This window comes from Hypoxylon trugodes (assembly GCF_022578975.1).
Source record: "Hypoxylon trugodes strain CBS 135444 unplaced genomic scaffold F4822scaffold_8, whole genome shotgun sequence".
Classification (NCBI taxonomy): Eukaryota; Fungi; Ascomycota; class Sordariomycetes; order Xylariales; family Hypoxylaceae; genus Hypoxylon; species Hypoxylon trugodes.
In genome coordinates this window covers 2,229,357-2,244,506 of record NW_026250023.1, presented here as the reverse complement: position 1 = coordinate 2,244,506, position 15,150 = coordinate 2,229,357, and the positions used below count along the sequence as shown (strand labels likewise).

At 47.4% G+C, this 15,150-nt stretch overlaps 2 protein-coding genes across 2 annotated transcripts; one reads left to right on the top strand and one right to left on the bottom strand.

Annotated features, from left to right (window-relative positions):
• Window positions 1-29: 29 nt before the first annotated feature.
• On the bottom strand, window positions 30-8,176 carry F4822DRAFT_445692 (putative polyketide synthase; the record flags this gene model as incomplete). The annotated part of the gene is made up of 4 exons (XM_051463409.1): window positions 30-1,975; window positions 2,032-5,921; window positions 6,028-7,474; window positions 7,535-8,176. 4 exons carry the CDS (start codon window positions 8,174-8,176, stop codon window positions 197-199), a joined length of 7,758 nt encoding a protein of 2,585 aa, XP_051311578.1. The 3' UTR covers window positions 30-196.
• Window positions 8,177-10,463: 2,287 nt separating this feature from the next.
• On the top strand, window positions 10,464-13,357 carry F4822DRAFT_414200 (fungal-specific transcription factor domain-containing protein). Its single transcript, XM_051459114.1, has 6 exons — window positions 10,464-10,883; window positions 11,020-11,166; window positions 11,215-11,334; window positions 11,471-11,675; window positions 11,729-12,242; window positions 12,329-13,357. The coding sequence occupies exons 1-6, from the start codon at window positions 10,835-10,837 to the stop codon at window positions 13,007-13,009; spliced, it is 1,716 nt and encodes a 571-aa protein (XP_051311577.1). The 5' UTR covers window positions 10,464-10,834; the 3' UTR covers window positions 13,010-13,357.
• Window positions 13,358-15,150: the final 1,793 nt, after the last annotated feature.

Sequence of the window (15,150 nt, the reverse complement as noted above, 5' to 3'; positions counted from 1 at the left end):
GTTTGTAATCCGGGGCGAGCCGGGTTAAAGCAGCAAGACCCTAAATTCTAGGCACCGTGTATCCTGGCGCTGAGAAATGAAATTGATCTCTTTTAGTCACTGATCTCAACGCGATTCCAATGCACACCTCTATTCCAAGTCTAAATCAATCAAATCTATCTATATCCAGCGTCTATCCTTACTACCTCTTGGGTAATTATCGCAAAAAACCATCTTCCTTCCAGGCTCGTATGTATTTGTGTACAACATCCGTTCCTACAGGACCAACCCCTCGGAGTGTAGCCGAATGTTCCAGGGTCTTCTTAGTTCCCAACAGAACGCCACCACAAGACATGCGTTCGAAATCTTGGTCAAAGAAGTCAACCAACATCGCAGCCGGATTGTCCAATTCGGTCGATCCTGGGAAACCCCGCACTAATTGTATCCAGTCCTTGAAAGGTATGATTCTAGACTCCGGGATTCCTAGACCCTCGGCGAGAACGGGTAACATCTCTTGCCACGGCTGTCTAACAGGGTTGTCGATATGGTAGAATGGATGCGGTTGGTCCTCCATTAGGAGCAAATCTGCTAAAGTTCCGGCCATGGCATCCACGGGGGTCCACGATAGAGGGCCGTGAAAGTTCGGTAGAGCTCGCAGTGTCTGGGCGGACTTTACAAGAAATGGGAAGTGCTCCAATTGGTTCCAGTATCCACTGATTGATGATCCAGCAACTTGAGCAAGCCTAACAGTCATAGGTCGGAACAGATCTGGCTGAGTATGCAGGGTTTCATCCAGGATTCGCTCACAGACGTACTTAGCATCGCCGTAGCCGTTGGGCAATACCGATTCAATCTCCATACGCTCCTCAGGGATGTTCGGATTGTTCTTATGAAGTGGATAATGCCCCACCGTCGCGATTGACGAGATCAGCTGGAAAGAGACCTTTAATCCGACCGACCGTCGCGCCGACGCTTCCGCTGCGAGATTGACAAGATTGCGCATGACCTCGAACTGCGGTTCAAAACCTTTGACTACCATTTTCCCGTTCATAGGCCAAGCGTTGTGAATGATATGTGTCACGGATCCCACAATGGTTTCATAAGTGTCTTGCGGCAATCCAAGCAACGGTTTTGCGGTGTCGGTCTGGAAGACTTTGAGCTTAGAGAGCGACGACGCGTCGAGATTGATCTTCTTGGTTTTAAGGGCTTCGATTTGGCGTACATCTGGGTCCAGCTTGTTCCGTCGGTTAAGGCAGTACACCGTTTGGACTGTGGGCAAGCTAGCGAGATGCGCAATTAGATGACAGCCTAGGCTGCCGGTTGCCCCTGTTACGAGAATATTTCTCGAATTCCCCGAGATCTGTGTCAAGCTACCGGAGTACTTGGGGATTCGGAATTCCTGTGAAAATCTCTTCACATAGCCCTCCACTGCCAACCTACGTGGCTCGAGGCTAATGCTTGAAATACCACCTGGAGTTGAAGAAGCTGCAGGTAGACGATCAAACTGTGGCCCGGATGCGAGAGCGATGATGACCTTCTGGATGCGTACTTCAGGAGACTGACCATCGCTCCAATCAACGTGACCATACCCAACGGAATGAAGGTCTCGTTCCCATCGACTTTCGCTTGAAATTGCGTGGGTTCGGCCGTCGTTAAATAACCACCAGCCCTCGAGGATACCAAATATCATATCTACCCAGTAAAGCGTCATCGTCATTTCGGTCATCATGATGAATCCGTCCTGTCGCAAGAATTTACGCATATTCTCAGTGGACCCTGCCAGCGAATGAGTCGCATGTACCGCATTACTGGCGATGACAATGTGTTGAGTGCCGAAGTAGCCGTCTGGTGGCGGGTTCTCGATATCATGAGCGAAGAATTTCATGAACGGGTATTGCTTGTACTCTTTCCTGGCCATAGCTACGAGCGAAGGAGACAGGTCCGTGAATATGTACTCAATCGGGAGCCCTAGTTTTGCCAACATAGGCACCAACCACTATACTCTTGTTAGTTTATGCACCTCTGAATGTGGGTATGTATTTGGGTTCTCACTTTGGTTGTGCCTCCAGTACCTGCTCCCATTTCCAAGATTCGAAGGGTACCACCTTCACCAAGCCCCGAGAGTTTTGTGACGAGTCGGTCAAGGAAATCTATCATCTGTTGGTATGACAGTCTGTTCAGAAAAGAATCTCCATAAAGACCAGCGACAAGCTCGCGCCCTTTCCCTTGACCAAATATCAGTTTAATGCCATCAGCCTTCCCGGATAGAACCCCAGCGAAGTTCTTCCCCGTCCAATGGGCCAACTGACTAGCGTAGGCGTGGTCGGGGTAATTACGCACCAGATCCTGGAGGATTGCATCGCTTGTCTTGGAAGGCAGAGGGAAGGCAGTACGGGTAATTTTATCCCCGTCAAGATCGACGATACGGGTCTCCTCTAGCATTTGGTACAGATACATCTGGAGGTGATTATGCTGGGGTACAAATGGGATGCGCTGCAATTCTTGTCCTGCCCGCGCCGCTGCTATATCAGAGCCCAACTCCTTGAATGCTTCGACCGTTAGCTGAACACAAAGTTTGCTCTGCTGTGGGTAGATATTGCTGAGGTAGCCCGAAATTCGCCACTCCTCAGTGAGCTGGTCTGTCCGCAATTTTGACTCACGGAAAGCATCGAGTACAATGGATGCTGGCATATTCACAGGTGTCTCTTTCCGGCTGTCATTTTCCACCTTTGAGGTATGAGAATCGTCCCAAGCATGAACTGACGTGGCATTACTAGATAGGGGCGTGTCGTTTGAGCTCCCGCTATTTTCGCCGGATGTTTGATCCGCTGTAGTGTCGGACTCGTCATCACCCGATTCTCCTAGTGCCCCTTGGAGGCATTTGAGAAGGTCCGGTAGGGTCAGGACAGTCATGAGTTCATCTTGGTCTAAGGTGCAGCTGAACATTGTCTCAACTTCACGAGCCATCTCCATACCCATCAATGAGTCAATTCCAACGTTGACCAAGTCGGCGTCGTCCGCGATCTCTGCTGGCTCAAGACCTGTTATGTCGGCCAATACAGCTTTAAGCTTGCTTAGCAGAACTGACTTTCCATGACCGCTACCCCGCTTTGGAGCTTCCGTGGCCGAGTGAGGCCCAGAATCATCGGCGCCAGAAGAGGTTTGAACGTCGTGAGATATGCCGGTTGGTTCTGTTGCCTGCGTCCGCGCGGGAGATAATCCAGGGGTAAGCCTTGTAAGGAGTCTGCCCATGGATGCATGTGCCACCTTCGCATAATTGATACCGAGTATTACCTCCACAAGGCCTCCAGTGCTTGCATTGAATACGAAGATATCGGTCATGTAAGCGTTACCTGACGGGACCCGGTTATGATGAGCCAAAACATGCCACTCTTGTTGGTCTCCGTAGGGGCTATCTCCGTGTTTGACCACCTTTGGTGACCTCATCCACTGCTCAAAACCGTTGGCGATGTACATATCCGCTGGAGTTTCATTCGCGATACAATTGACCCACATTCCACCAACTTGACTAAAGCAATCGCCGAGGTGGGCATCAAGCCATGTCTCCCCGGAATGCTTTTTGACCACCCGACCGGCGGATTCATTCCCTCTTCCGACAATTTTCTGGAGCATAGTGAAAGCTGGGCCGTAATCTACTACGTCTGCGAAAATCCTGTAAATGGCGCGACCTTGAATGACATCGTCTGAGTCATCACAATCAAGAACCTGGCGACATCGCTGGTGGTTTACAAGCCGCTCATATCGGTTGAACTCGAGGCAATATTGGGGGTCGTCGGGAGGGTAGAATCGGACTTCCCCGGTGACATGTGTCGTCTCCCCTGGAGACTTTTGGTCATTGCTAACGATCTCAAAATTCCATATGTGTTTACTACTCGCGATGCGCGTGTAGTTCAGGAATACTGAGCGGGATGGGTTGATACAAATTGGGGATTGGTTAGTGACGTTACAGACCTGAGGGTGTAAGTTCTCGTTGCGAAGCTCGGGCTGGACAGTCATGATTGCCTCAATGGCCATATCAACCTGAACCGTTGCGGGGCAGATGGGCGCAGTCCTGGCAATGACGTGTTGAGATACCAGATTAGTGTATAGGTCAATCATTGTGTTGATACGGAAGCGAGGGTAATCCTGAGAATTTTCTCTGTACCCTACAAACGAGAACAATGTCGTCGGAAGGTCCTCCTCTGGGTTCGTTCGGTCTACAGGAGCCGAATCACTTATCCCAAGCCTCGGCGGCGACTTGAATTCAAGCCAGTGCCGTTGTTTATCGAATTGGTAAGGGGGTAAGAGGATAGGAGCGTATTGGTGCGTTTGGGACTTGGAGTGTGCCCAGAAGGCAGTGCGCAGACCAGCTTTCCAAAGACCTGTCGTAATATCCGTGAGCTGTGATAGGCCCTGACCACTGGTTACGTTGACTGGCTGGAAATATGAGGTTTTCGGCATGTTCAGCGCTCTACTTGCCATCACGGTGATTGTCGAATTGAAGCCAGCTTCAAGCCAGATCGCTTCAGGGTACTTTTTCGAAAGCCTCTGAACCGCATGGTCAAAGTATACTGGGTTCCTCATATGGTCCGCTGCATAAGCCGACGTTAACCTCTCATTATTGGCGGATTCAGTCGCCCTTTCTAGTGCGATCTTTGGTTCCTTGAAATTCAAGCCCCGGCCGACCTTCTCCAACTCGGGTTTCAAGCGGTCAACGAGAGTGGAGTGGAAAGCATTTGTGACATTGAGCTTTTTGTACTTCATTGAAGAATAAGCCTGATGGCTGGAAATATATTCGGCAAGTGCGTCAATGGAAGCAACCGACCCAGCTAATGTGAAGCTCCGCGGCCCATTGAAACAAGCAATGGTGGCGTCTGAGTCGCTTTCTACTAATAGCCCTTCGACAATTTCGCGGTCATTTTCAACTGCCATCATGGCCCCTGACTCTGGGCCCCAAAGGTCTCGAATGAGTTTTGATCGCCCAAAGATCATCGTCAGAGCATCTTTGAGGTTCAAGATGCCCGCTACACAGAGAGCCGTCAGTTCTCCGAATGAATGACCTATAATTGTAGCAGGAGTGACACCACACTCGATCCAGCTCATAGCACAAGCATATTGCATAGCAAAAAGCATGGGTTGTAGCTTTGCGACATCTTCGACGGGCTCGCGTTGGAAAATCCCGGGGTATATACTACCGGCGCCAATTGATTGACAAATAGAGTCGCATTTATCAAGATAGTTGCGAAGGACCTTAACTTTCTCATACAATTGGCGATCTAATCCGACGAATGTAGACACCTGACCGCCAAAACATAAAATGGTTGGTCTCGGGGCAGGGGTCTTGATGGTCTGGCTACTACCTTCGGATTCAAAGGCGGCCAACCTCTCATTAAGTTCACCCATTGACTGGCAACTAAAAATAAGGGCAGTCTCGAGCGACCAATTCGATTGCCTAGCTAAGTTAAAAGAAAGATCTTCTAGCTCAATATTGGCCCCGGCCGCCGCCCGCGCATTGAGGAACCGGCGTAGCCTAGTGATATAAGCTTGAATCGACCTATCGTCAAAGCCCGATATATAAAATGGAGCCTTCATTGGCGTCGTGGATGGTTCTGTCGAGGTCGTCGACCGAAGAAGTGGTGCTTGCTGAACTATGAGTGAAGCATTGGAGCCCGACGCCCCATAGTTGTTGATCAGGGCTGCCCTGAAGTCCGTTTGCCAAGGCAACGCTTGGCTCGCGATTACCATGTTATCGGATGGTGACGCATCTATGCCTGGATTCATAACCGAGTGGCTGGGTTGAGGCGGAATATATCCTTCATTTATCATAAGAAGGACTTTAATAAGGGAGACTACCCCCGAACTGCCTTCTGTATGGCCTAAAAGACCCTTGACGGACCCGAATTGGAGAGCCTGTCCAGGACGGCCACCGAATACTCGGCGAACTGGAGTGTCATTAGTTAGCTAATCCGAAATACATCATGGGCGTCCGAATAAATTAAGGGAGAGTGAACTCTCTGTGAAGAGTGGTAAAATCTAGGGTTGACTCACTACTATCGTATTCGGCTGGGTCTCCCACTGGTGTTCCCGTACCATGAGCTTCAACAAAGGACACCTGCTTTGCATCTAATCCAGATTTGTCGAGAACGTTCCTAAAGAGGTCAGACAAACTTGGGGCATTAGGGACGAATATTGGTGTGCAATTCTGATTCTGCATTACGGCGGTTGCAGAAATGGCGCCGAAGATTTGGTCGCCGTCGGCGATGGCTAGGCTCATTTTCTTGAGGAAAACGCTTGCTATGGCTTCGCCTCTGCAATAACCATCCGCCTTCGCGTCGAATGGCTTGCATTGCCCAGTTGGACTCAAAAACGATGCTCCCGCAAGGTTCTGGAACCATAACGGTGAACTTATGAAATTCGTACCACCAGCCAACGCCGCAGTGCACTCGCCGGTCAAAATCGCTCGGCAGGCTTGATGAATCGCCACAGCCGAAGCTGAGCATGCCGTGTCAATCGTGAGACCGGGGCCTGTCCAGCCAAAATAATGGCTGATCTTGCCGGCGACAAATGATCGCAGGTTTCCGGTGGCTGAGAATGCGTTAGGTGGGTGATGCGCTACGTTATTCTCGTAATCCGTCGCGCAGAGACCTATGAAACACCCAACTTGGGTATCTAGATTCTCGGCAGGTTTTTGGAAGTACCCAGATTGCGCAACTGCTTGGTATGCAGCCTGGTAAAGTAGTCTCTGCTGAGGATCCATGGAAGTTGCTTCTCGGGGAGTCTTCTTAAAGAATTTATGATCGAACATATCGTAATCGTCGATAAAGTTGCCGTACCATTTTCTATTAGGGTCGGATTCAGGCCGAAAGACGGTCTCAAAGGGGAAGCGTTCGTCCGAAACCTCTCTATGCTGAGACTTGCCTTCCATCAAAATTTTCCAAAATTGATCTAAATCTTGAGCGCCAGCCACGTTACATGACATGCCGACTACGGCAATATCGTCTTCTCGGACGCCCGACTCGGGACTATACTTCTCATCTCCGTCTTGTAGATAGGAGACTTGAGCATTTGTCGTACGTTGTATTGATGGTGGAATACATCGCTCGGACCCGAATACCACCGCTCGCGATCCCTCAGCCGTCAAAATTGTAGATTGCGCCATCTGGAAACATTTAATCCACTCGCAGCGTTCTACGAGGATATCTCGCAAAGCTACCTCATGAAGCCATCCTTGTGTAATCAGCTGTCCAGTAGAGTTTGAACGGGTAGGTATGACAAGTTTTGAAGCGTTAGGGAGCCTAAAGCCAGAGTGGTTCCCACAAAAATGAAGGAGAGCAGCTAAGTCGTCGCCATACAATGTAGTGTGAAAACGCCCATGTAACCCGATCTCGGTTGTACTAATTCCGACTTCGCCAAGTTGTCTTTTGAGAGCAGGCGCGGTGCTCTCAGAAGTCGTAACTGTAGCTCGATTCTCGTCATATGTAACTGAAACATAGCTCTAAAAAAACAATTAACACTGATTAGATACACAGGCAATCATGTCAGCAGAAAAACTTACATCTGGGGTATTGGCAAGCACTTGGTGGAGCTTCAAAGAAAGCTGCTCCGACTTCCACGTTGTTGACAGGGAAATCGACTGGCTTTCGGCATCTCGTGCATCGACGAGGGCACCGACCACCATAGCTAGGCGTATTGCGGCTGTGCCATTTTGGCTAAATTGGGCCCGCGTAGAGCTAGTCGAGATAACGAACGCACTTAGCATACCGATGCAAATACCAAGAGTCTCTATGTTTGGTCGATATCCCTTCGAGGGGCTTCTATCAAACTCGAGCTGCCCACCAGGCGTAGAGAAATTTTGAATATATTGGATCAGATGGCCAATAACAACCAGTGGGCTGAGAATGATGTTGGGAAGCCGAGAAGTCCATTCATCTTCCACATCGGCATTCTGCAACCAGAGTGACAGCCGCCGTAGCAAATTCTCTCCTTGTATTGCCTTTAAAGTTGGAATTTGCACACAGAGCTCTGGCCAGTAGGTGGAAAGGTCATCAACAACATCAATTATCCACCGATTGCTCCCGTCGCACGTAACATTGGACCGGATTCGTTCGAAATAAGCCTCATCATAAGATAGCGCTTGTGAACCGAATAACAAAAGGGTGTTTGTGGAGAGCTCATTGGGATTGGCCGGCGAAGGCATTGTAATGAGGATTATAGTTTGACTTTGGCGACGTTGAAGTCACACATTCAGGGGTAAGATGAACCTCGTGGAATGATGGATTTCCACTAAAGGTATGTAGTCGAAGCTAGATCGTATTCTCCAAAAGACGCTGCAACATACGGAGAAGGTTAAGAAGACCAGAAACTCGAAGGAACCAGTGAAGCTTTGAAATATGAATGTTGTATGATAGATCAGATACAGGCCTTTGTACGATCATATATCTCGGACCTCCATATTGCCACCTCATCACTCGGAATTTCTGGCAGCTCCGAGTTCATTCAACGACACGTCAGCTCCTCAGTGAACGTGGTTAGATAGCGATATTCCGGAGTTTTCTTTCCTAGGGTGGCCGGAGTATATGATAACTACAAGGTAGTGTGATGATGCCTCAAGGCAGATTTCAGGGACCGTCTAGGATTGAATTTTAAGTCAATATTGGACTCTGAAGCATGTGGGTAGTAATACATAACGGATTGCTTAGAATTGTGTCCTTGATCTCATGTCGTGCAAGGGAGAATTCGTTACTTCCAAGGTTCTTATCCCTCGGGCTATCTCAACGGAGCTGAGCTTCTTCTCCCCCACGTTTCGCAATGGACTAAAATGCACCCACATATTTGTTAAGGCGGTTTTCCGGTCGGCCGGCTTGTCGTATTTCTCGCATTACGCGTCGCGGAAGGTTGAGCTATATGTATTGGAATGATGAGGCGCCTATTGTAATAACTTATTATCTTCGAAAAGGGTATCTTGAATGGCGCCCGTCAGCTTACTCCAGTTGAACTGTGACGTCCGTCGGCATTTCTTTTAGAAAGGAATTAATAGTTGGAGAGATAAACCTTTGATCATTACTTGATAAACGACTAGACTCTTTATGCCTCTGATATGGTCAGGTGTTTACCATTGGCCAGGTACCCTATGAGTCGCCGGTGTACGAAGCCATTTAATAATAATAATTATATTAACAAACTAAAAGGTATCTTTGACCACGTCCGACCCCTTCATAGTGGCCTCTTGGCCCAACAACCCACCACGCAGTTTTCAAGCAGCAGGTATCCTTAGCGGTTGATGGGATCGTAAAGTGCTCCTTACGATAAGATCAGTTTATGCGTATAACTCGGAGCATACTGGTACTTATCTGGTGATTGTTCCGTAAGGAGGGTAATTTAGGGACTTATATTATTCAAAAAGCGGCGTTCATATCGTGTCCCCAAAGAAGTCACGTGATACCCCTGATTATCACCTCCCTACCACCAACTTATCTTTACTTAGTTTCCCTCTTTGTTATTTGGCAGCACTGCTAGAGCTATACCCTAGGAAACGAATTATGAAAATACTTCCCCAAAACAACAAGCAGTAAGCAGCTCCTTTAAAAGTAAAAATATTACAGTTTTTAATACGTCAAGTTGATAACTGATAGCTGCTCAATCCGTGAGCGCTAAGTTTCAGGTATAAGATTACAGCAGCATTGCCTATTATAGCCTTCAGAATACTATAAGGTGTTACCTAAAATACTATTAGGAAGCATGAACATACCCTAGCTCATCTCGTCACGATAGGAGGTCTGCGATAATTCGCTCATGAATTTATTATGAATATATTGGTAAGCGAAATAATTCAGTCCATGTAGTATAGTTTCTCTCTTGCGTTAGAGCGGAACATGACATGTTACCGTTTACAAGCAATACCAAGGCAAGTAATCACTATGTGTAACACAATACTCAGCTTCCAGTCAATTGATGATCTGCATTTGTTTCAACCAAAACAGCATCGAGCATTCTTTGATTATTCAGAGCCCATTGCTTAAGTAGTCCCAACACAGTGGCCGCTTGTGGATATGGCTGACTGGTGGGCTAAGGTAGGGTGCTTCATGATGAATGGGTCGTTGGACATTCTGCACATTTGATTGACTGGCCGGCTTCACTTGTGGCTTGAAGTGGACAGCTCTATCTAGGCACTGGGGCCAATTATTCATTAAGAATCACAACTTGCATACGCCACAACGCATGCAATCTCCCTAGTTGTTCATCGACCGGTAATAAGACGGACATCGGAAGCTGCGCTACCGGTTTAAAATGATGCTTCCACCATATGTCGGCAGTCGTAACAAGGTACCTACAGAATATTATGCAGCCTCCCTTCTACTAGGTGCTTGGAGAGCCAGTGCTATTCCTTGTCAGATCTCGGATCGAGTGAGCGTACCTATCCATAAAGGGGGGGTTATGCGGTTCATGCTGGTTGCCGTTTTTAAGGCCGATCTTCAAACAGATTAGTCTAATAAAAATTCACCTACCGCGATAGACCTGCCTAGCCAGTGGCGCAGTGTATGCGAGCTGATTGTTGTTTATCTATAAAGCCTTCCGATGCGCAAGTTTACGTTAAGACATATTATACAGTTTGTATTAGGTCTACTAACATTGACCAAGTAACAAAGCCTGGGCTCCGAGTGGCGTTGCCTGACGTTGTTCTTGGCCTTAGATAATGCCTACTTCTATTCCAACTTCTCTCACCATACACTGTTGTCGCAGTCTGAAGTTCTTGCAGCCGATTTTGCACCATCAACAAAACCAACACTATATTAAGTTATGAGATATATTAGAAATACCCTTCGATATACTTAGTTCGTAAATTATACTAAGCAATATGTATGGACGAGCCGAGCCACGTCAGCAGCCTGGTTACGCTTGTGAAGGTACGTTTCAACGTCTCAGCCTTTGGCGACACAAGTCAAAGTCCGGCATTGGGTGCCAAACAAGAAGAGATCCTGGAGCCATGATGCCAGTATAAGTCCACGTTTGAATCCGATACTGACTAGACGGATCACGAAGAATGCCGTAAGAAAAAGCTTCGATGCGACAGGCAACGGCCGCAATGCGGTGCGTGTGCAAACGCCCAAATTTCATGCGAAGTCAACGACCGCCGTGCACCTCGTGGTCCCAAGAAGGGAAGCATAGGCGCACTTCGAAATCGTATCAGTAAGGCTTCCTCCGGGCAAAATAATACAGATGCTAATAGCGATATAGTGGCACTTGAGCGTCGTCTATCCTCGTCACAAACAGATGATAACTTGGCTAGTGAAGGGCATGAATTCGGGTTACAAACCGAACCTCCAGCAAGAGAAAATGTCACGACACAATTTTCAGGTATGTCTCTGAAGCAAATGATTATCTCACTCTCGATCCCTCCAATTAGATGGCACCACAGCCGCAACATATCCGAGACATCTTCAGTAACAAGGCCCTGGGCTTCTCCTGAAAAGAAAATAACATTTCATTGTAGTACCAAATTGGGATATGCCGCATCATGAACCACCGAATGCACCAATATCTCTTCCATGGGGGCCGCCGGAGACCTCTCCTCATTCTCCGTTGGTGTTCTCCGACATCCCGATCTTACCTGCCGCCGCAGCGCCTTATCCGTCGCCGAAACAGAGTCCTGATTCAATCAGCGAGGCCTTCGTACCGGACCTCACAAAAGCAGAGTTGTAAGGATTTTTCTATTCACCGATCTCGAGTGGCCTACTCAACTACTTCATAGGATACAGCTTTATTTCGACCGCGTTCATCCAATCGTCCCAATATTGAATAAATCGAAAGCCTTCAAGTGGATAAGTGAAGCGAACAATATAAGCGAGCCCCAGCAGTGCCTATTACATGCTATGTGGACTTCCGCCACGGCGTTCTCGAGCCAGCTTGGCAGTTTTCAGGATACTATATACGCCAAAACTCGATATATGCTCGACCAGCTAGATTCAAGTGGCAACGACCCCCTAGTATGCCACATTGAGCACATCCAAGCGTGGATACTGATTACGTTCTACGAGTTCGCTAGGACAAACTACCGTCGTGGGTGGCTCAGTGCGGGAAGAGTCTTCCGTCTCGTGCAATTCTCAAGGCTTTACGACCTTGATAGTCCAAAGCCTTTAGCATCAGACAGCGAGAATGATCCAATCCTATTGGAGGAGAAGAGGCGCACATTCTGGGTGGCTTATTGCCTGGACCGGTTTATCAGCGTGAGTGAGGGGGCACCTATGACATTAAATGAAGAAGTGGTATGTTTTTGCCCCTATCACATTAGCGGCAGGGAAAGTAGCACGGATCACATCACAAAATGATAGCTAACCTCCAATTTTGATAGGTTTGTACTCGCCTCCCATGTATAGACGGCGATTTCCAGAGGGGGCTTGTACCACAAGAATCCTTTTTGGGAGAAGCCATGTCATCTGCGGATACGAGGCCCTATGCTCCGTTAGCCGAATGCGTCATACTGGTCACAATATGCAGTCGAGCACTCTCGCATAAGCAAATCTATACGATAGAAACATTGTATAGCAACATGCCTCTCGACTTTTCCTCGAGATACAATTGGCTAGATGGCATGCTGACGCGCCGACTTAACAATCTGCAAGCCAACTATCCTTCATTCTCTGTTGCGGAAGACGCCATGATCATCTTCGCATACACAATTGCACATTCCGCTGTCATATACTTATGTCGTATTATTGAGACACTTTCGAGAAATGACCAAGATCAGTCCCTCGTATGGCAGTTTCAAGCACGGGGCCTCTGGGCAGCCCAGGAGATTTCCCGACTCGCCAAAGAACACGACCATTTTGGGTTTTTCAAAGCCCACACTTTTATGCCATTTACCATCTACCTGAGTGCGGCTAGGCTTTCGAAGCACTTAGCTGCACAAAAATGCGAGCTAGGAACCAAAGATGTTAAGGATGTAGAGAAGTCATTCCGCACCTCTATCGAGTCGTTGCAGAAGCTTCAATCGGTGAATAACCTTGCTAACTACTACTTACACCTCCTATAGAAGGTATGCATGGCTGCGAGATGTCGCGATATACAACGATTTACAAACGGGAATCTGGCGCTTCACTTTACTGCTCTATTATGATCGAAGGGTCGCGACCTAATAAACTTACGTTGAGAAATAGAAACGAACACATTCGAAACATTCAACATCATGTCGCCCGTAGTTCTCAGGTTGGGTTCATAGAAGGAGGTTCAATTGTTTAAAGAGGTGTTCGGTCCTTTGGTTCCGCTACGTTGTTTTATGGTTTTAGAAAATGGTGAGAGAGTCAGCGGAAGCCCGAGGGCGCGATTATACAGACTCTACTAGGTGTAGAAAATACTACTAGCATGTTTTATCTTTAAGAAATACTTGTGATTACGATACAGCGTTTGCCTGCCTACCTACCTAGGTACCGTACCTAGATGGGTAGCGACCTAGGACTTACCTAAGAGGGAGTTTTTCTCTACACCCAGGTAGGTAATGGATACCACCCTTTAAGATGGATATTAACTAATCCGGGGCGATACGCGAACTTCGCGTATACATTGCCGAGCCGGACCCCTGCTTCTTCATTTATCTTAAATGGTAGACGCGAGATCGACCCAAAGTCCCTAAAGCTTGCCAAGACATCACTTCAGCTCATATTGTTTCTACACCAAGGTCATTTAATCTATATATCCGCTCTTTTGGGCCCCTTATCCTAGTTCTATGACTATCTCTTCCTACTCGTATTTACTCATAGTAAGATCCTGGTTACCCGTTTCGAAGAATGGTATCGGGGGTATCCGATATCTTGTAGAGGCTTGCCATTATTCAGGGATATTCTATATAATTTCGGCACTGGCCCTAATAGCGCGGCTCCCTACAGATAAAGACGACGATGTGGCGTATACTAATGCCGGCTTTTGGAGGTAGGATCGGGTCATTTGTTTTTGGCATTCCAATCCGGAAGTGATTCAGGTCTTAATGTTGGTCTCATATATTTGTGGAACTCGAGTGGTTACGCAGACATGCGCGGGTATATCTCAGTAGTGAATTATCCTATCCTTGTTTCTCTAGTAATTATAACAGTATTTTCTTTGCAGAGAAAACGTTGTTTTCATTAGAGATATAGCTATAATCGCAACTTAGGATTTATTAAAATGGAGCATTATCTCACTCAGGGCGACGTTTGGTCAGTTCTTAAGCGGGCGACGATTGATAACATAGGTCCGGGGAGATGGTGTGAACTACCAATTAAATTCGAAAAGAAAAAGTTGGCAGAGTTTTTGTCTCTCGATATCAACCTGGGTATCTTTAACGCTGCTATAGCAAATATTTCAAGGTATCGTCGCCGCGAAGGGTACATGGCATGTACTCCCAACCATGATCCCCAGCCACGTGTATTCACTTGCCCATAGTCCGTTCCATAAAGCTCCTTGTTCGTAATCCTGCTAGCATATTCCGTGCATCAAACAATCCCAGGAACATTAGGGGATTCATCACAGCTGACTACGGCGCTTACGGCATAGTCCACACGCTGGGCATCCATGTTTCCTTGCAGAACCCAGACACCCTATCATTTTCTTTTCCCGATCAATATTATTGTAGTTAATGGTTTGTTTTCTCATATGTAACGTCGAATCAATATCAGAGTGGGGGGCTTCGTGAGGAGAAGTCATAATGTCAATATCAATACAGGATTTATAGATCAAACTTCCACTGGGTCCCAATTAGACACCTCATTCCTTCGTAGCTTCTTGCCTTCAGGTTGTATTGTGCTTATACCCAAGTTGCTCACCAGGTAGCTGAACTGTAATGGAGTTTTCCATAATGATGGTAGTACTCCTCTGCATTCCTAGGCCGTGTCCTCCCCGACATGTATGAATTTTTCGAAAGTTACCCACCAACGGGCATTGCGCATGTCATTTGGTGATTCATATAGCTTACTTTTTATTCTGTTGGACAACAGTGCTGTTGACAGTAGCTGGGTGCCAGCCGTTTCGAAGCTTACGAATCACCAGCTGATTCTCCGGCGTCGCCTGATGGGGAGAATAAACCCCCCCCACGTAATGCGGAAAGCTCCACTAGTATCCATATCATCTCACTTTCTCAGTACAGAATTTGACATTCCTTGTAATGTTGATAAGCATAATTCTAGTTATGTCAGACTTGACTTC